The 21,743-nt window shown below is 44.8% G+C and overlaps 1 protein-coding gene across 4 annotated transcripts in view; it reads left to right on the plus strand.

The window, feature by feature from the left end:
• The window catches only part of FHOD3 (formin homology 2 domain containing 3), a 494,073-nt gene that overhangs the window by 193,641 nt on the left and 278,689 nt on the right, over nucleotides 1-21,743 (plus strand). For all 4 annotated transcript variants that reach the window (XM_027127768.1, XM_027127769.1, XM_027127771.1 and 1 more), the window contains exons 4-5: nucleotides 12,107-12,174; nucleotides 18,950-19,055. In XM_027127768.1, the coding sequence (XP_026983569.1) occupies nucleotides 12,107-12,174; nucleotides 18,950-19,055 (174 nt within the window). The remainder of the gene's footprint in view (nucleotides 1-12,106; nucleotides 12,175-18,949; nucleotides 19,056-21,743) is intronic.

A 21,743-nucleotide genomic window follows, 5' to 3' on the forward strand; every position in this document is an offset into this window, starting at 1 on the left:
GGCTGCGAGTTAGTTCTGGAGCGGGGAGATCCACGTAAGTGTGAGTGGAAAGACCAGTAATGCTTTGTGGCAGAATATGTCGAGTCTCAGGCCTGTGGCCACACGTGCACAGAGTGGTTGGGGAAAGCAGTGCCCTTCACAACCTCCAAGCTTGTGGCCTTTCACTTCCTGTAGGCTCGCCTTCGGTTACGATTTCTTTTAATAGACACTATTTTTGGGTGGAGCAGTTATAGTTTTACAGAAAAAATTGAGCAAGAAGTACAGAGAGTTCCCATATGCCCCTCCAGCCTCCCCCAATTTCCCCCATTATCAATATCTTACATGAATGTGGTACATTGTTATAACGGATGAATAATATTGCTGCATTTAAAAATTTTTTAAATTTTGCGTTGGAGTATAGTTGATTAACAATGTTGTATGTTAGTTTCGGCAACACAACAGCAATTGATGCATTTTTATTAACTAAAGTTTGTAGTTTACATTAAGGTTCGTTCTTTGTGTTGTACATTCTATAGGTATGGACAAAAATATGTAATGACATGTAGCCACCATTATTGTGTCACGTAGAATAGTTTCACTGCCCTAAACATCCCCCATGCTCTACCTATTTATTCTTTTCTCTTTCCCTCTGAGTCCCTGGCAACCACTGATCTTTTTACTGTTGCCATGGTTTTGCCTTTCCAGACTGTCATATTGCAGGAATCATACAGTACGCAGCCTTTTCAGATTGGCTTCATTCACTTAGTAACATGCATTTAAGGATCTGCCACGTCTTTTTGTGGCTTGATAGCTCATTTCTTTTTATCAGTGAATAGTATTCCATTGCCTCATGTACCACATTTTGTTAGCCGGTCACCAACTGAAGGACCCTAAGGTTGCTTCCAAGTTTTGGCAATTATGATTGTGAATATGCTTTTCATGTCTTCTTAGGCCCTGTGGCCACAGGGTCATGGCAGAGTGGGGCTGTGTCTTTGGGGGCTGGGCTCATTCACAGAAAGCAAGACTCTAGCATGTTCTTAGGTTGGGCGAACCTATAAAGCCATAACCAGGCCAGATGTTGGGGGTATTAGGAACGTGGATGGTGAGTGTTCCTCCTAGGTTCTTTCTCCAGCCCCCAGAGTCAACTTGGTCATTTCATTAATCAATCATTTATTGAGATATTAGATCCTGGGGGTATAGAGGTAAGTTATTCATGGGCCCTGACATCAAGGTGCTCACAGTTTAGTGAGGGGGTAGAATTGCAAAAGAATCATTACATGTTGGGAATGTTTAAACAAACACTGATTGTGAAAAATTAAGGACAATGGCCGATTTGTAGGGTTAAAAACCACACCATCATCAGAACTCATTCCAGCCCGCGTGACAAGTGTGACAATATGGGTGAATGCCAGGATTCACAGAGAAGTCTCCAGGAGGAGGTGACCTGGCACACAGGGAGGGGAGAGATGGAGGAAGCAGGGAAGCCCTGTTCCCTGTCGGAGCATGAAGGCCGGAGAGTGAGGCTTCTCCTGACCCCAGATCGTCTCTGAAAGAGTCAAGGATGGCATTCGGCTGTCTCGGGGTCCATTTCAAGGCAGGGGCACTGCTTGCTGACAGTGAATGCCCAAGCTCCTCCAGTGTCCCATCTCTCAGGGAGTGTCCCCCCAAACCCCGCCGCCGCCAGCCCAGTGGGCCAAGCCTGAAATCTGGGAGTCTTCCACCTGCTTGATCCCGCAGTCAGCTGTATCCCTAAAGCTCTCTCAAGTCGACCCCTCCTCTCCATCCCCGCTGTTCTCTATCCCGACCTATGGCATCTTGCTGGCATGATTCCAGAGGCCTCTTAACTGGTTTCCTGCTCCTAACTCCCTTCAGTTTATCTGCCTTCACTCACCGGACTGGCAGTGAAGTTTGTACAACCCTGTCTCCTTGGGTTCCTTCCTGCCTGAGAGACATGGAGCTGAAATTCCAGGGCACAGCAGCTCGGGCCCCGCCCGCGTGAACCCTCCGGGTATCGTCAGCCTGATGCTCTCCCTGCGCGACCTGCCCGTGTCCTGGCCCCACTGAAGTGCGGTCCACTCTGAACACACTTCGCAGCCGTGCAGGCTGCACAACTACTCTTCTCTTCCTCACATTCGCCTTCTGCACAGCACTTCTCACACCGGTGGACTTTCACTCAAGCCTCCGAAATCTGTTCCATGTCACCACGTCTGAAGCTCCGTCTCCAGCCCCAGCTTCACAGGGATTTCCGCTCCTTCCTCTGCGGCCCCTTAGTGTCATCATGTCCTTCTCACGTGACAGTGGCATTATCTGGGGACATGTCTGTCCTCCCCAACTGGCCATCAACGCTTGATGTTCCATCTGTCACCTGAGGGCTTGGCACTCTCCCTGCTTAGTAGATAATCAAGAAAGGATTGTTAGAAGGATGATGTTACGCATATGTAAAGGGCGATTGCACTCTAAGGGAATTTGGAATTAAAGAAGGTCATCTTAAGCAGTGTTGCCTCATCGGGTCTTGAGACCTCCTCATCATTCACATTTAGCCTCTCCACCCTCACGCTGAGGAGGCTGCCCCTCGGGTAACTGGGGCATCATGCATCCCGATTCACCATCATCACCACTGGCACTTGTCACGGTCGGTCCCCCAGAACAGAAGCCGTTGCTTTTATGTGAGTGTTTTCTTCTGAATTTACGTGGTGACAGGAGTGTCATGGTTAGGATGTGAGCAAATGTCAGTGGCCCAATTGTTTCTTTTTATTGTACAAACAGAACATAAGGCCATTTCTATTTCTGCTAGGCATTTTCCTCCACTTCTGAGAGCCTGTAGTCCCAGGGCTGGGGCCAGCGATGATGTCGCTTCTCTGGCCTTGGTTCCTCCTCCTGTGAAATGACGATGTTGGATTAGATCAAGGATTCTTACCTCTTGGTCCATAGAATCTCCTGAAGGCCCATAGGGAGCTTCTGGGTACCCATGCTCTCTGAAACTATTAACATTTTGTGTGTCTGAACATCTTTTTGTGACTTGTGTATGATTTTCAAAGAGTGTGACTCCAATCACTGGAAAAAATGGCTTCCAAAATCTGACCCAGCAGTTTTTTTCACTGAAAAATAGTTTCTACTGTGCCACTTTTTTTTTCTTTCTTTAAAATATCAACTTGTTATACTGAGTAACAGTTTCAGGTTGAAATGCGTTATACTTCCCAGTCATCAGTGTATCGTGTGGCACATTAGAATTCATGGGAAGAATTTCCAGAGTTGAATTCTTCTGACTCACTCAGTGTTGACAGTAACTTGGGCTGTGGGCTCCTGGCTGGGGAGAGAAGCATAAGCCAAGCTTGGCCACCCACCTTCAGGTTGTCTTTTGTCACATTTTACCAGTTCTAAGTGGGGAGTCTGAAGAGCAAATGTCACAGCTACATCCAGGCAAAGCAGGAGCTCATTTCTCATCGCTGCGTCTGAAAAACCATGCTGGTTGCATCCTCTGTAGCTGGGGCGAACAGATTTTTAAATGTAGGCATGGCATTTAGCTGATGAATAAATCTCTACGTGTGATGTCTTTTGTAGTAGCCCAAGGGTAGGAGGAAAGTTATTGTCTCCTCGCGCAGAAGAGGGATCCCCGTGTCTTGGTCCCAGTTCCCCATGGAGTGCTTGGTTACTGAGTTTGCCTCTTGGTGAGAAAAGGGTGTGCTGTGATTATTAAAGTCAGTGACTTTTATGGACCTGAAAGCATGATATTCTAGATGCATCTTTCACTAGCCCACTTCCCCAGACACACCCACAGATGCCTTTGGTTCTTCCCCTCCACATTCTTTCACCGACGTAAGTTGGTTCTGTGTTTTTCACTGGTGCCTTCTCACGTTCTGGTCTTTCTTTCCCCTCACACTGAGGTTTTCTTCATTGTGCTCTTGGTTGAGCAGGAAGCGTGGGACCTCTGTGGTTGTGCTTTTCAGCACTGAGATTTTCGAGCCATGCAGGTTTCCTTCCCAAAGACAGAGCAGGAATGGTCTCTGATGGCCTTTATTTAATTTGCCCTCAACCCCTTGTTATTATAAGCTTGTTTAGCATGTAATACACTAATTACATCTCTTAAAAGAACATATTTCATTTTAAATGTCAAGAACTGTGGAGAGAAAAGATGGGAGGGCTTATAGAGAATTAAACAATGTTCTGATTACACCTCCTTTCCCCACCACCTGTAGGCTCCCAACTGCCCTTTACTCAAAGGCGAATGCCTGCACGCCAGGCAGATTCAGCCTGGAAAGGTGGGGAGAATGAATGTGCACATTCATTTACTGGCCAAGCACACTCTGTCTGCTTGACCTAAAAATAATGAATGTTTAATTGCTCCCACCTACAGCTTCTCCCCAGCTGCTGGGACCAGCGCTGCCTCTTCCATGGGACCTTCTGCAACCTGAGCTCTCCTGAGCTACAGGCCACCCCGGGCTGTGCTGGTGGGAGGGGACTTCTTTGCACACTTCCGACCTGGCAGCGTCAAAACTTCGAGAGAATGGCAAACCTTTGAGAATCCAATCTGATCCCAGCCTTACATTTTACATATGAAGCTTCTGCTTTGAGTTTGACTGTGCTCTTTTGATGTTTGCCAAGAAGCATCCCACATTTCACTACTTAGTCCCCCAGGCACCTTCTTCCCTGATGCTCCGACTTGCGACTCTCAAGCCAGGTCTTGGTGGCAAGAACCATCTTTTTCCTTACATGCCCCCCCCCACCCCCCGGGAGGGGCTGCACCTCATCAGCATGCATTCACGACTGAGGTGTTCAAGGAGAAGGGAGCACCTCTGAGCTCCTGGGAGAAGTGTGAAGTTCACATACAGGTGGAGCCTCTGGAGCTGCCCTCTTGCTGACTTAGGCTGGGCTCCACGTCCCTCCCTGTGTTCAGCAGTTGAGGTCTTTTTTTCTTTTGAATTGCCTGATTTTCAGGCAATGTGCACACATAAAATTCCCTCCCTTGGGACTTGGGACCCATGAGGACAGTTCACACAGTGTATTGGGTATAGTAGGAGGATCAGAGGAACTCCAAGCTCTGCTCCACCATCCACGGGCTGAAGCCAAGGGTGCATCTGCACCTATATACACAGACTCAGAGACACACTCCACGTGCGAGCCCCACGTAGAGAGAGGAGAGCCTGCAGACACTGGTGGCAGACCAAGGGCGCACCAAGGTTATCAATCCTACTCACTGAGGAAGCCTTGGATTCGCTATGTAACCCAGGACTGAGAATCACACCCGAATAGACAGACTGCTTCTAAAGGTGTGATTGATGTTCTGTTGGACATGCATCCAGGAGAGACATCAAGCACACCCTTGGGAAGCTGGCAGGCCATCCTCTGTTCCTAAGTGAGCCCTTCACACTCTAGTCTAAGATGAAGAGGAAGCCAGCACAGCCATGGTGAGTCTGACTTTCTGTATGGTGAGGCCTGGATGAGATGTAAATGGAACACCCAATTCCTTGAACTCAGAGGGTCCCCCAGCAGTTAAAGCTCCAGACCACACCACCCGCAGCATGGCTAGCCCAGCAGCAAGGAAGCCAGGACCTGGGCTGTGGGAAGTAGTACCTCTCCTTTGGCCTGTGTAGGCTCCTCTTATTGAAGGGCTGTCAGCAGTCTTTGGTTTGGGTGTGGTATCTGACGTGGTAAAACACCTGCTGGCTGCTCTTCTACCAGCAGGAATGGTACCTCTCATAAAATGACAAATTATATGTCATTTACAAACATCCTTGATCCCCAATCCTTCCTAACCTCTAGGTAAACAGTGGTGTCTCCTAAGACGTATATCAAGTATCAACAGAACAAGTCAGGTAGGGCATGGAGGCTTTTGGGTACCCTATGTTTTTAAGATAGATGGTAATGTTGAGGTTTTTTTTTTTTTTTGCGGTACGCGGGCCTCTCACTGTTGTGGCCTCTCCCGTTGCGGGGCCCAGCTGCTCCGCGGCATGTGGGATCTTCCCGGACCGGGGCACGAACCCGTGTCCCCTGCATCGGCAGGTGAACTCTCAACCACTGCGCCACCAGGGAAGAACTTGAATTTTAATTAAGCATTGTGATTTCATTTTATACCACGATGTTGGTTCATTTTAGAGAGGTAGTATCAGTTGCCTTTTCCAAAAAAAATCAGTACTCTAGAGTAATATTTCTTTGAGTGAGTATTTGGTCATTTAAATTTCAACCGAAATGGTGACAATTCCAGTATTGTTCTCATATAATATGGGGACCAACTCATGACATTTATTAAAATGTTTATCGCACAGAAAATGGAAAGGTTTGCAGTACTTTGGGAGAGGGTATCTATGGCCATAAAAATGAAATTTTGCTGTCAATCACTTTTATGAAAGGTTAAAAAAAAAGCTACTATTTTAACAGATGCCAGATGGAAGGATTTCTGATTTAGACCTCACCTAGTGCTTTATAGCTTATGGAATTAAAACACAAAGTATTTTAAAGGACATTTCAGCCAAAATATGTAATATTCTTATATAGGTTAGGTGATCTGTTGAGCTTTGATATTAAAAAAAACAAAACTACATTAAAATTCATAACTTGCTCTCTGAAGTGGTAGTGATAATTTTCTCACTTTAAAGAAAGAATTATTTGGAAACCGTACTATTTTTTAATTCCGCTTTGTTTGAAATATACGATTATTTAAATAAAATGTAAAATTAATTAAAAAAATTAAAGACAATTGGGATGAAAAGTACTTACTCCTTGAATAGAAATTGTTGTTTGTTTTAATTAAGACACTTGGCAAAAAACAGAGGGGGAGAGACTTTTGGCACCACTCAAAGATATCTTTGGCATTTGTACAAGGATGTTTCTCATCAAAGGGTGAGGCCTCCCTGAGGTCTTCTGTTCTAGTGCCACAGAGGAGTCATTTGTGATGTCCTAGAGGTTAAAAATACAGAGAATGCATACCAATTAAAAGATTGGATGAAAATAAGTTGCAACTGTACCTACATGAAACTCTATATAGACAGGTTAGAAATAGAAGGATGTAAAAAGATACACCATGCAAACACTAACCAAACACTGACTAACTGTAGAAGTATTAGAAAAGTAGACTTTAAAAAGGAATATTGCCAGAGATGAAGAGGGACATTACAAATGATAAAAGGTCACTTAACCTAAAAGCCATAGCCATCCTAATTGTGAGTGTACCTAACAACTGACTTTCAAAGGACCTAAAGCAAAAACTCATAAAGCTGAAGGAAGGAGTAGACAAATTCAGTATAATAGAGATTTCAATACTGCTCTCATAGTAAAATATAGAACAGATAAACAGAAACTTGGTAAGAGAAGAAGACCTGAACAGCTCTATCATTCAACTGGACCCTAGTGAATTTTTATGGGATGGTTCAGCCAATAACAGCAGAATACACATCCTTTTCATGTGTACATGAGGCAGTCATCAAGATAAACCATATTCTGGGCCATAAAGCAAACCTTAATAAGTTTAAAATAATTGATATCATACAAAGTCTATGTTCTCACCATAAAGAAATTAAACTAGAAATTGGTAACAGAAAGATATTTGGAAAATCCTCAAATATTTGCAAGCTAAGCAGTATACTTCTAAATGAACCAGAGGTTAACAACAACAAAAACCCCACAGGATTAAGTTATTCCCTTTTGAAATGAAATGTTCAAGATTCATTCAATTTTGAATTGGATGAAAATAAAAACAATATATATAAATTTGTAGAATGCAGCTGAAGTAGTGCTTAGAGAGAAATTTTTAGCATCAAATACTTGTATTTGATAAGAAGAAAGGTCTCACATTAGTTGTTAAGTTTTTACCATCAGAAACTAGAAAAAAAGAGCAAATTAAGCCAAATGCAGTCAATGAAATAGAAATCAGAAAAGCAATGAAAAAAGGAATGAAATCAAAGGCTGATTCTTTGAAAAGATCAATAAAATTTATACATCTTTAACCTGACTGACCAAGCATAATGGAGAAAAGACAGATTACCAATATCAAGGTTAAAAGAGAGGAGGTTGCTATAGTCAATAAAAGGATAAGGGACTATTATGAACAACTTTATGTCCATACATTTAACAATTTAGATGAAATAGATAAATTTCTTTGTTAAAAAATAAATTTATTTATTTATTTATTTGTTTTTGGCTTCGTTGTGTCTTCATTGCTGCGCGTGGGCTTTTTCTAGTTGCGGCGAGCAGAGGCTACTCTTCATTGTGGTGCACGGGCTTCTCATTGCGGTGGCTTCTCTTATTGCGGAGCACAGGCTCTAGGAGTGTGGGCTTCAGTAGTTGTGGCACACGGGCTCAGTAGTTGTGGCTCGTGGACTCTAGAGCTCAGGCTCAATAGTTGTGGTGCATGGGCTTAGTTGCTCCATGGCATGTGGGATCTTCCTGGACCAGGGATCAAACCCGTATCCCGTGCATTGGCAGGCAGATTCTTAACCACTGCGCCACCAGGGAAGTTCGAGAAATTTCTTGAAAGATACAAATTATCAAAGCTCATTCAAGAAGAAATATATAATTAGAATAGCCCTATGTTAATTGAAGAAATTGAATCCATAGTTTAAAAACTTTTATTAAAGAGAACTCAGATAGCTTCACTGGAGAAATCTGCCAAACATTTAAGGAATAAGTAATACCAAGTTTACACAAACTTTTTCTTAAAGTAGAGGAGGAGGGAGTACTCTCAACTCATGAGGTCAGCATTGCCTCAATGTCAACAACATTACAAGAAACAAAAACTATAGATTAACGTTCCTCATGAATATCGATGTAAAAATCCTCAACAAAAAGTTGTCATTCTCAGCTGAACTTTTTTCTATTAATACTTAATCCCTGTTTGAACCCTCCTACACTGTTGGTGGGAATGTAAATTGGTGCAGTCACTATGGAGAACCGTATGGAGGTTCCTCAAAAAACTAAAAATAGAGTTGCCATATGATCCAGCAATCCCACTCCTGGGCATATATCTGGACTAAGCTATAATTCAAAAAGATACATGCACCCCTGTGTTCATAGCAGCACTGTTTGCAATAACCAATACATGGAAGCAACCTAAGTGTCCATCCACAGATGAATGGATAAAGAAGCTGTGGTACATATATACAATGAAATATTACTAAGTCCTAAAAAAGAGTGAAAAAATGCCTTTGCAGCAACATGGATGGACCTAGAGATTATCATACTAAGCAAAGTAAGTCAGAAAGAGAAAGACAAATACCATATGATATCACTCATATGTGGAATCTAAAATATGACACAGATGAACTTACCTACAAAACAGATTCACAGATGCAGAGAACAGACTTGTGGTTGCCAAGGGAGAGGGGTGGCGGGGGAGGGTTGGACTGGGATTTTGAGACTAGCAGTTGCAAACTGCTATATGTGTGTGTGTGTGTGTGTATATATATATATATATATATATATATATAAAATGCATAAACAACAAGGTCCTGTCGTATAGTACAGGGAACTATATTCAATGTCCTGTAATAAACCATAATGGAGAAGGATATGAAAAAAATACATATATGTGTATAACTGAATCATTTTGCTGTACACCAGAAACTAGCATAACATTGTAGATCAACTATACTTCAATAAAAGAATGCTTAATCCTTGTTTAAAAATGATTATTTTGATTATAGCACCAAGTAGTAAAACCTTAGCAGTCAGAGCACAACAAACCATAATTCTCATTCGCATGAATTGGAAGCCGTGACAGATCGCTGATAACTAAAGGAGACTCTAACTGGGATATTGTGAATCTCTGTAAGACATATTTCTGCCTGTAGTCTGGTGGTATATAAGCAAGAAAGTAATGCAAGCTTTATTACCTTATAAAGAATTGACTCTCTACTGATGCTCTTCCTGGATAAGCTAAATGTGCCCTTGTCCTTCAGGGTATACGTAGCCCCATGCTTGGCATCTGAGAGCTTTATTCTTATTAGAAGTGGTACTGGCTAAAAACAAAGTCTGTTCCTCTGGCATTTGAGAATTCTGAGACATTCGCTGTAGAAACTGGAGGAAGAAGTGATCTCCCCAGGGACCGGGGTTCTACTGCAGGGTGATGCAGTCCACTCTTTATTACTCATGTCCTTTGAGGCCACGCATATACTTTACCGGTCAGCTCGTGAGTCATTGGGCCTCAATGTTTAGGGTCTGTGATGAATTAGACGTTCAGTTTGGGGATGGTGGATTCCTTTGGAGTCTTCCCGGCTCCTTCTGTTCAGGAAGGTGAGGGGTTCTCTCTTAATCGAAACTCTTCGTAATTAACAAGTGACTGTGGGCTGCATGTTGTATTTACATGTGGGAGATTCCATGGTGGGCAGACAGCTAGGAGGCCTTGGGGTCAGACCCCAGCCCCCAGACTCCAACCCCACAGAATCCTGCCTCTGCCCCTTAAGCTGTGTGTATAGGTTTGAGTCTGGAGGAGCCTCGCCGCCTCAGGAGCGAGAGACCAGGGTGTCTGCAGCACAGAGAGGGAGGGGCGCCAGCGCTGCGTGACCAAGGGCTTGACAGGCCCCTTAAAGGATTTTGGATTTCCTGCTCAGTGCAGCGGGCAGCCACTGAAGGGTCTAAATGGGGACAGTGATGTCGTCAGGTGGTCATCTCCACCCAGTCTTTCTGGCCTTGGTCTGGAGGGTAGATGGGAAGAGGGAAGCGGGCAGGATGTCCGCGGGGAGGCCTTCGAGGAAACTACTGCCATTCACATGCTGAGCCTCGCCACTCTGTCATTTTAAGTGCCTCTCAGATGGGAGCCTGTTCTCTTCTCGAGCCATAGTGCAAAGCAGGCATGTCCTTCTCACAACCAGACTTCTGCTAAGTCATTTAGATCTGAGTGTTCCACGCCCTTCCACTCAAGTCCATGCCACTCACACAAGAGGAGAATGTGGCTCTGTCCATTACCGCCCCCAGGCCCCCCCCCCATAGGCTGTCATTGAAGCCCAGGGTTGCTGGCCACGCATGTGACATTGCTTTGAACTCTATTATTCTCAATATTTTGCATTCTACTCCATCATATCAGTGCTTGATTGAATGCAAAACCATTTTCCTCTAAATCTATTATTGTCTGTTCCCATTTTACGGATAAGGAGTCCAAGGCTGAGAGAGATGAAATACTTTGCTCAAGATCACATAGCTGTGGGTGGTGACACCAGGTTTGAACTGCAGGCTCTGATTGCTTAGTCTATGCTGTAAGTTCACTCTTTACTGCTGTACCCTCAGTGCCTGGCAGGCGCTCAGTAAATATGTGCCGGATGATTTACCTTGGGGCGGTCTGGCATGAAGTGTTAGGAACCCAACCCCAGGCACCTGAGCCACCTGGGTCAGGGCCAAGCTTGGGTTCTGGGAAGCTGAGTGGAATCCATGCTCCTGGGAGTATGCATACACCAGAAGAATGGGACACTCCTTCAGGGCATCGTAGTGCCACCCCACTGACCAGTGGGGAATTGTGCCTTACTCATTTGCCTCTCCTGCCTCACTATGACCTCTGGAAGGTGGGTCCTGTAGAAGTTGGTCTCGGTGTCGAGCCCCAGGGTACTGACAGGGGCTTCTCCATCTGCCTTGCTCTGGGCCAGGACCCATCCTTGAACCCGTCTCACATGAGTGAGAGCCTGGGTGCAGGCAGAGCTAAGGTTGGGTTCCTGCTGGAAGTGGGCCGTCACCAAGGGAGCTAGTCAGTCCTTAGAGCCACTCTGCTGCTCTTGGATCATTGGATCCCAGGGAAAAAGAGGCAGCTTGAAGCTTTCTGAGCCCAACTGCAGAAAGCATGGTGGTGCGGGGGCTGTGAGGCAAGGAAGGAGGTTCTGTTTTGGCTGTGTTAACTTTCCAGATATAGTTGGCTACCAAGTATAGTAGTCTGTAAACAGCTGGAAATAGAGCTCTGGAGAGAGGGAGGTGAGGACTGAGGGTGCAGATCAGGGCATCTTTCCCACAACTTGCAATCTCCTCTTCCTGTGTCCTGCAACAGCTGGACTGTCCTTTGCACCTCTGGGGGTAAGGTCGATATCCTGCATGAAATGAATTTGTTTTACTCACCTTTCCAGTGGAAATTCATTAGTTGTTCATATCCTCTCTGTGTTTTTGCCATCTGTCGAGTCAGTTCAATTAATTGTATATGTTGTATTCTTTATTTCAGAAAAACTATACAACTCCGGTGGACGAGATTTAAGAAGGGCCCTTTTCTCCCTGAAGCAGATATTTCAGGTAAAAAAAAGAAAAAAGTACTCTCAGGTTCTATTTTTGCATTGCTTGTGGAATTAGATGCAGACAAGTTTATACCTTTTACTGATTACAAAAAGAAAAGTCTCTTTAGAGTACAATGTAAATTCTGTCAAAATGTCAGTTGAGTATTTTTACCATACCAAATATTTCAAGCATAATAAGTAAAAAAAGTTATCAAATCACAATATTTTTCCATATTTACTTCAGATTAAAAAAAAAATTCCTACTACGGATGTAACTGAAGTCTTGTGTTCTGCTCAATATCAACCACTGTCTTCCTCCTCCACCCCGGGGCCCCTCTCTACTGAATGTCACATGTAGTGTTTATCACGCAAATGCACGTTTGCATACTCATGGTGCATATTCACCAACAATATGTGATATTCTTTTCTATGAACTGTATATGCGTGTTATCATGCTGTGTGTATCACGCTGCGGCTTACTTAGTGAGAGCGGGATAGGTGTGGGCGTGACCGAGTTAACTGAGTGAGTAACCATTGTACGGAGGAAGCACAAATTTGCCTTATTCATCTTCTATCGGCAGACAGTTGGGTTCGTTTCCAGGGTTCTGCTGTTACAAACCGTGCCGTTAGGGACAAGCCCCCTTGTGCACGTGTGCAAGCATCTTTGTTGGGTTCTGGCTTATCCTTCTCTCCTAAACCTTCCCTCTGCTTCTCCCCTGGGCAAGTCACAAGCTTAGCGATGAGGGCTAGGACAGGAGTGTAGGCGAACTCCAAGCTGTCACCCACAGGGAAGAGGGACAGAGAGTCAGGGGAGGAGGGTGAGGCCGCTGTGCCAAGCAGGGCAGGGTCAGCAGAAGCAGGGTGAGGCTTCGTGGAGAAGATGGAGCTTGTGTCTCCGTAGGTTCATCGTTCTTTCTGGAATGATTTTAGACTCTAGGGTGCGGTCCACATCTCTTCAGTTCCCGTCTCCTTCACATACTTAAAGGATTTTCCGTCTGTGGTAGTTCTAGCCGAGTGGCTGTCCCCGTCTTGGGTGCCTTCCTGTCTGAGGGGGATTGGCAGAAAGGCAGGCCAACAGTCCATCCCACCTGCACGTTCTTGTCCCATTTTTAAACTTGTTCAACCATGCATGCCCTCATATTTTTCCCAGAGCAGAGCCCTTCTCAGTGACAGTGTTTCTGGAGATGAGTCCTCATTTCTCATCTTCCCACAGCTACAGGCGTGACCCTGAGTCACCACTGCTGCCTCATGCCGCATGTCTCAGAAGTGCCTTGGGGTTTGGGGTTGGCCTTGATTCAGGCCGTTTCTTCTGGAAAAATTGTAACAGATGTCATGGGCACCACCTGCTGCTTGGTCCATCCTCTAGCTTCCCACCAGAGGGGCTGACCAAGTCCTTCTCATGCTGGTTCCGTGTAGCCGTCTGAGTTACGTCTGAATCTCTCAGTGTAACGTTGAGGCCCTTCTGGACCTGGCCTCTGTGGCCCACCTCCCTGTCCTTGGCTGCAGCTGTCTCCCCTGTGATTGTGTTCTGGGGGCAAGTCTCCTCTGCACCTTTGCCCCTGGACCTATTGCTTCTATCTCAGGATGCGTTGTTGCCCCACATCCACTCCCCATGTCTCTGTCTCCCATCTGGTGTCTCCTCCTGCCAGGGAGATCCTCCAGATGAGCCCTCACTGAAGTCAAGGGTTCTCCTCTATAAAGTTCTCTGTGCTCATCTCTGGAATGGAATTTAAGATACCACAGGGTGCGTGCCTGAGTCTGGTCATCCGTGAGCTCCCTGGATTCCATCACTGGGTCTTTGGGGCCTCACGCTGTGGCCAGTGCCACTGAAGCAATAGATGAATGAATTGGGTGAACTGAATACTCCTCTCACAGGTGTCTGTCTTCAGTCTTTCCTGGCTCTAATTAAGTAAATGCTTCGCTAATTACTTGCCCCAAAGCTTCACTTCTCACGTATCCATCTGTGTCTCCCTGCTTCTTAGCTGAACAAAACAGAACTTCTTCACCCTCCATTAACCTCCTCCTCTCGAACTCAGATCCCTGACTGCACTTGGGCTGGGCTCTCACCGTGCCAACAGAGGACCACACTCCTGACACTCCTCACGCCAGCTCGTGCAGCCCCTCAGCCTGCCTGCTGCTTCCGTTGTTCAGCTTTTTTTTTTTTTTTTTTCTGTACGCGGGCCTCTCACTGTTGTGGCCTCTCCCGTTGCGGAGCACAGGCTCCAGACGCGCAGGCTCAGCGGCCATGGCTCACGGGCCCATACGCTCCGTGGCACGTGGGATCTTCCCCGACCAGGGCACGAACCCGTGTCCCCTGCATCGGCAGGCGGACTCTCAACCACTGCACCACCAGGAAAGCCCCGTTGTTCAGCTTTGACTTCTTTTGAAACCTGTGTTCACCTCACTGAGCTGGTGGCAGAACCACACAGAGAAGAGTCGTTCCGAGTGGCTTTAAAACACTGCAGTTTTTGTACCCTGGGTAGGATATACTCTAAGGAGAAAGAGAACCACACACACACGAAAATCAACTGTTTATAATAATCATATTGCTGGTGGTAGTGTTGGTATTGCTCTTCTGATAATTGTGTGTGTGTGTGTGTGTTCTAATTTTGTCATTCTTAGAGTTCTTAAGGATTTGGATTCTTGGTGTGTGGAAGAAAGGGGCTAGAAAGATAGAAGGGTTAGGTTAAAAAACTCTGGATTCCTGAATTTAATTGGAAGGATCGGAATGAACCCAGGGTGTTTATTATCTTAACAAACTTGCAACAAAGCATATTTCTAGCACTAAGTTTATTGAAGAGGACTAGAAGCAATGGCGAACCCATGAGCAAAAAGCACCACTGGCACCGAGATTGCCGTTTTAAAATACAGAAAGGGACCAGAGCTCCTTGGAGAAATAGCTGACTCCAAGTCTGGCGTAGGAAACCAGAATAAAATAAATAGCAAAATAAACCTGGAACATATTATTATGCAGATAGCAAGGTAGCTATCAAATACTACTAGGATTATTGCCAAAGGGACTCGGGAGCACCTTGAAGGGTCTCCCACTGGCTGGCTGAAGATGGACAATTAAGCATCAATAAGGATGATAATTACAGTGGATTAAAACACATCAGGTTAATCTGCATTGATGAGTTCATAATAATACTAAAGAATGACAGTGAATTGGTCACCAGTGGAAGGAAGATGGTGGTGAACCAGCACGTTATTTTGAAAAATGGGTAAAATTTTAGAATCAGACATTTAGCTTAACTTTTTCCTGAATGAACTTTAGGATAATCAAAAGTTCAGTTGAGAGGAAGTTTCGCTTTCAAAAATATTCTAGCTAGCAAGTAAGAAGGAGTGATATAATGAGAGTATCAATGAGAATATCAGAATTTTGCAACCCTGAATGAAGTAATGGATCTAGGTATCAAGCATCAGGATCTGCTGACATGATGGAAGTGAGATACAATCAGATATTACATGCCTTCTCATGGAAACTTGCACTGCCGTTGAGGATGTGGTCAAGCCAACAAAATCAACTCTGGATCTGATCCTGCCTTTCTATGCAGTAACCAATTTACAAATGATCTAGGACAGAGGCACATGTTAAACCACACAGCAGGCATGTAATCAGCAAAATCCAGAATATAGACTACTCTGTAGGACAAATGATCTAGTTTCTCCAACACACAAATTTCAAGGGAAAAAAAGAGATGAATTAAAAGACATTTAAAAGTTATATCAGCTAATTGCCACATGTGACTCCTATTTGGATCCTACTACAAAATTTAAAACACTATTTTCGAGACAGTTGGAATTGGTCACTGACTGGACATTTGATAATATTAAGAAAGTATTAATTTTTTATTATGAGTACATAATTTTGAAAAGACTTTCTGTCCTTTGGAGGTACGTATTGGAATATTTATGGGTTAAATGATATGGTGTCTGGGATTTGCTTCAAATTAATATGGCAGCAGACAGGGTAGGGCGATAGATGGAGCAGGATTGATATGAGTTGATTGGCACCTGGGGTTCACTAAATTATTCTGTCTTCTTTTGTATATGTTTCAAGTTTTCCATGGTGACAAAGTTAAAAGATAAACACATGTCGGTCTTGTTTCACATCCCCTCACCATGCTTGTTCTGTTGTGTTGTCTCTCTGAATTCTCAGGGATGCTGTTTCTACCACTTATTCAGCAAACAAATATTCTTGAGCAGCCTTTGTTGGCATTATGCAGGCAAGGAAGAAGCCATTTGCTACCAAAAGTTTAATCTGTTTGGAAGACCACAGACCTGTGCACAAAACAGCTCTAACACACAGGGCAGGGCTGCTTTGGGTATTGGGTGGATTCCACAGGCTGCAGGCTGTCTGGGGCTTAGATCACCTTCTCCCACACCCACCGGGCTGCACCTCCATCATGTCTTATGTTTTCTGGATGTGGAGGTTCTTTTTGGAACTAGAGTGTAAGGATGTAAAAACAGAACCATTGGTCATTTGGATTGAGTTGAATATTCCTTGACTAATAGGCATTTTAAAAAAATGATCACAGGTTAAAATATGGCTATTATAGAGAATTCTGAAATTCAAGGATAATCTCATACCAGTTAGTGTTAACATGTTGACTTCACTCTAGTTAGAAACCAGTGTTTTAAAAATCATTTATTAATGCCTGTGTACTTCAAGATGTGTGTTCAAAATCTTCTGCGTTGCCAATTTGGAAGATATTTTCTACATTAATCATTCGTACACTTTTATTTTCTAAGTACCTTATCTACATATGTGCATAAATGTTAGTTAGGGTTCTGAATTATTTTTATAAACACTGTCCAGTGTTTTTTTCCAAGTGCCTTTTCCAGACAGTCAGCTCTCTGCTATATTAATATTAGTGATTAGCTTGAGTGGTTTCTTGAGAGCTTGTTCTCACTTTTTCACCATGAAGTCATGTGTGAATCTAGTTTTAAAGTAATAAACATTTGTTACATGCTTGGAAAAACTTTCTGACTAGACATGAGCTCATCTAAATGTTCACTTTTCACATATGCTGGTGGAAAAGAATATGGATGGAGGGAGAATTATTTTTATTTCCTTTATACATATGAGTGTAAAGTAATTTTCCAAAAACTCATGATACTGTCCCATTTTCTCTTGCTTCCAACGCCATGATTATCTTAAAGTCTGAGTTAACACAGCTGTCTTTCATTACCTTCGGGGCACAGCAGTGCTCCCCCCTCCCCCCAGTGCCCTCTGAATGTTGAGTGTGTTCTTGGTTCAAAGGGAGCATTTGCCTGGCCTGCCCCCTGCTTCCCTCTCCCCACCTCCCTGTTACCTCACGTCCTCCTTCCATATAATTGGAAAATGCCATAAAATTAAAATGAGGGGCTGATTTCAATGTGGAGATGGGAGAATTATACCAGTTTGTCTAAATTATTTTTTCTTTCTTGGAGGTAAACCATGGTTGCTGACCATTCCTATAATAATAACCTTCCATTATTCCATTAAGCTTTCTACTGTTTACATCACTGAGGTTTTTTATTTTTGCTCTGTTGTTATAATTGAAGATGAATGTATCCTAGCTGTGTTTGAGACAAGACAGTGTCCAACTGAGGAAATCTCCTGAAACAGTAGTGGAAAAATCCCTCTTATAGAGCTCCATGGAACTTGGTACTCCAGGCAAAGGACTGGATTTGGGGGCTGGCTGGACCATAGTTAGGTCATCTTGGCCAAAGTTTTGCCCCTCTTGCATCTTCATCTGTAAAGGGAATGTAGGATTAGATCAGTGGTTCTTGAACTGGCTGCCCTTTAGGATTTCCTTGGGAATTTAATAGCAGAGCCTGGGCCCCACCCCAGAAATTCGGATTAAACCCATCTGGGCAGGGACCTGCTTCCTGTCCCTTTTTTAAGTTCTGCAGATGGTCCTGATGTGAGGGAGTCAGAGGTGAGAAGGATCTGAGCACCTCTGAATCCCCTGCAGGGCTTTTTAAGCACAGGTTGCCGGGCTCCACAGTGGAGTTTCCTATCCAGTAAGTCAGGGTGGGGCTGGGTATTCTGCACTTCTAACAAGTTTCCAGGTGATGCTTAGGTGCTTGTGGGTCTGGAGACCTCTCTTGGAGAACCACCAGATTAGATGACTCCTGCGGTTCCTTCCAGGTCTTGCCTTCTGTGATCCGGTCATCAGGCTGACCGCCGTGGCTCTTCTGAGCGACAGTGTAGCTGCTGGTCCAGACACACGGCCGGTTCTGTGCTCTGCCTCCTTGCTTGTCCTGCAAGCTGCACGACTTGGGAGGTGGAGAAACTGCTCCCCTACTTTCTCAGATACCATTTGCAAGACGCTCGTAACCGTCTTTAGGGACCGTCTTTTGAAACACACGAGTTGCTTTGAATCCTTTACACGATGGTCTGTGCTGCAGCCCAGCGTTTCCTGCGTTGAAACCCAGCAGGCTTCATGTGGCTGGTCCCTTGGGACCTGTGGGGATACGGAGCCTGGTGATTTCTAAAGAATGAAAAACAGATCACTCTAAGTATTCCTGACAGTCGGGGGATTCATTTGCCTTATCTTTATTAGATTGCCCAGAAGGCAATAATTGGTCTTTGGCAAACAACGATGTGAAGACTGGCTGTAAAATTCCTCTGGCAACAGTTAAGATGCCTCATTTGAATAGAGCAGAACAATCTTCAGAGGTCGCGGTCTGGCGTCAAAGGCTTGTACATAGTTTTCACAGAACAGCCTGGATGGAGGATGGACCGGGACAGTATTTGAAGTCTTTTTTTTTTCTCTCTCTCTCTCTCTTTCCCTGTTTCCTGCCAGGATGACAAGGATTTGGTGCATGAATTTGTAGTGGCTGAAGGTCTGACGTGTTTGATCAAGGTGGGAGCTGAGGCAGATCAGAACTATCAGAACTACATTCTGAGGGGTAAGTGACGCCGGGCATGGGGCGGCCCAGCCCCTGCTGCAAGGAGGGTCTGGGATCACCTCCAGGAACTTCGATACTGAGAACTTTTTGAAAGATTTGGTTACGGAGTAAGGAGATGAAGACATCCTGTAGCAAAAGAAGACCCCTTCAGGTTTTATCGATTCCTCGTAACTAATCAGTGACTGAGTTCATTTTACTGACTTTACTTGTAGTCTCTTCCCAGTTATTTTTTTAAATTTTTTTATTTTTATTTTTTTTGTGGTACGCGGACCTCTCACTGTTGTGGCCTCTCCCGTTGCGGAGCACGGATCCGGACATGCAGGCTCAGCGGCCATGGCTCACGGGCCCAGCCGCTCCGCGGCATGTGGGATCTTCCCGGACCGGGACACGAACCCGTGTCCCCTGCATCGGCAGGCGGACTCTCAACCACTGCGCCACCAGGGAAGCCCTCTTCCCAGTTATTAAGAAAAGAATATTCTGCACACTAGGTTCTTTATAATCTCCTTTATTTGGTGAGGAAAGGTGCACACCAAGTGGGCTTGGGTAAGGCCTGCATTTGAACAGAAAGCCCCTCAAAACCGAAGAGGCCAGTTATTTCCTGGGAAAAATATGGTCACCGACTTGGCTTATCACTGGGAGTTCCTGTAGGAAGCGCACATTCCTCACCAGGTCCTCCTGTTTCTGACTTGGTAGGTCTGGGGTGGGCCCAGAATTTGCATTTTAAAGAAGGATGCTGAAAGCTACCTCCGTAATTTCATTTTTTACACAGTGGTGCGTGTGTGGTGTTTGAAGCACTGATTACCATTCCAGTTCATAAAGTTAATGCTCTTTTCAGAGTTTGAGTATTTTTGTGCACCTTCCTATAAATAATTTTATTTGATTCCGTAAAATCTGTGAATAGGCAGGGCAGGAATTATTAGGTTGGACCATATGACATAGCTGTTATCAACAGTTTTGACTTACCAAATGAAAAATTTAATATAGTTCAATATTATCTTCATTTTGCAGTTGAAAAATCTGAGTCTCAAAGAGGTTGAGTGTTTTCCTAAAAAATCACTTCCTCTAGGGTGAAGTCGAGCAAGGACCGTGGCCAGGCACTGGGGCACATCATGACTGATCAAGGTTCTGTTCCCCCTTCTGCATCTATGCCTGTAACTCTACAACTCCGTGTTCATATAAGGAAAAAGAAATACCTCCTTTTCTTTCCCTTGGATGAAGGAAAAATACACGAAACGTGTGATTTAATATCAAATGTCCTTGGTTAGAGTTGAATGAGGCAGGCAAAACGAGACAGTCTCCTGCAGTGTCCTGTTGTGTTTTACCCTGAGAAGGTTCCTTACGTTCTGAGTTGTGACCCAGCACCTCGAACTCTCTGAATCCTTCCCCATTTTCTCTGCTCCTGGAGAGCCACTGCAACAAGGGCAAAAGCAAAAGGGAAAACTGACGGCTCATTAAAAAATTTTGGGGGGGACGTATTTTTAAGTCAGTGTTAATTGTTTCTGTTCATTTTGATAAATGCCAAGTGTGTGTGTGAGAGAGGGTTCCTCAGCCTCAGTTTCTCAGCTCCACGGTGTTTGTGAGGCTGGGGAGGCACCTCCTTTTGTCTACCTTCCATCTTTCCCTGGGTGTGTGGTAGGTCCTCATTATAAGCTGTCAGCAGAGATGCTTTGTGGATGAATTTTATGATTTCTAGTCTCAGTATGATTAAAACATTTATATGGAAACTTTTATGGCACGTGTACCAAATTAACCATAAACTTTGTCCTGCTGCGTTGCCTCCGAATACAGCTGTCCTTCTGTGTCTGAAGAAATGCATATAAGCCTTGATTCTCATCCTTCCATTTCCATCCACACTGGCCCAACACCTGGAAGAGGGGACGGCACAGGAATAAGGGTGGGAGCAATTCCTCTATTTTATTTTCCATGGATGCTTATAAGTTGAACCACATGGAAAGAAATACACCTAAAATGGCCTAATTCTGAATAATGGGTCCAAATTCACAGCGTATTTTTTGCGGGGTTTAAAGTATGCATCATTTTAACTTAAAAAAAAAAGTCTTCCCCAGTGGGTGCTGGTATGAATGCACAGACCTACACACACCTGTATGGAACTAATAACCATCTACATGTTTATCTTTATTCTTCTGACCCTTACCTAGGAGTGTATATGTGCGTTTTTTTTTTTTTTTTTTTTGCAGCATGCGGGCCTCTCACCACCGTGGCCTTTCCTGCCACAGAGCACAGGCTCTGGACGCGCAGACCCAGCGGCCATGGCCCACGGGCCCAGCCGCTCCGTGGCACGTGGGATCCTCCCATATCGGGGCACGAACCCGCGTCCCCTGCAGCGGCAGGCGGACTCCCAACCACTGCGCCACCAGGGAAGCCCTATATGTGCGTTTTTATAGAGCCATCATCAGTGTGAGCATCTTGGTTCATCTGCATTCAAGTCTGTGGCGAGGAGGGTGGCTCTGCCAGCGGTGGTCAGCCCCGCCTTATCAGGAAAGCAAAATTCTCATCAGGAGCCCCCTGCAGACCTCCCACGGATTAGAACTGGGTTGCATGGCCGCCTGTAGCTGCTAGGGAGGCTGGCACAGTGGGTGTTTGGCTTCCTGGACTCCGAGGGGACGTGGCAAGAGAGAAAGGCCTGCCTTTGTGCCTGCAGGTTACTCGTGCGTGCCACATAGAGGG

The sequence above is a fragment of the Aethalodelphis obliquidens genome, unplaced genomic scaffold (assembly GCF_003676395.1).
Source record: "Aethalodelphis obliquidens isolate GAN/ISIS:26980383/991018 unplaced genomic scaffold, ASM367639v1 scaffold32, whole genome shotgun sequence".
Taxonomy (NCBI): domain Eukaryota; kingdom Metazoa; phylum Chordata; class Mammalia; order Artiodactyla; family Delphinidae; genus Aethalodelphis; species Aethalodelphis obliquidens.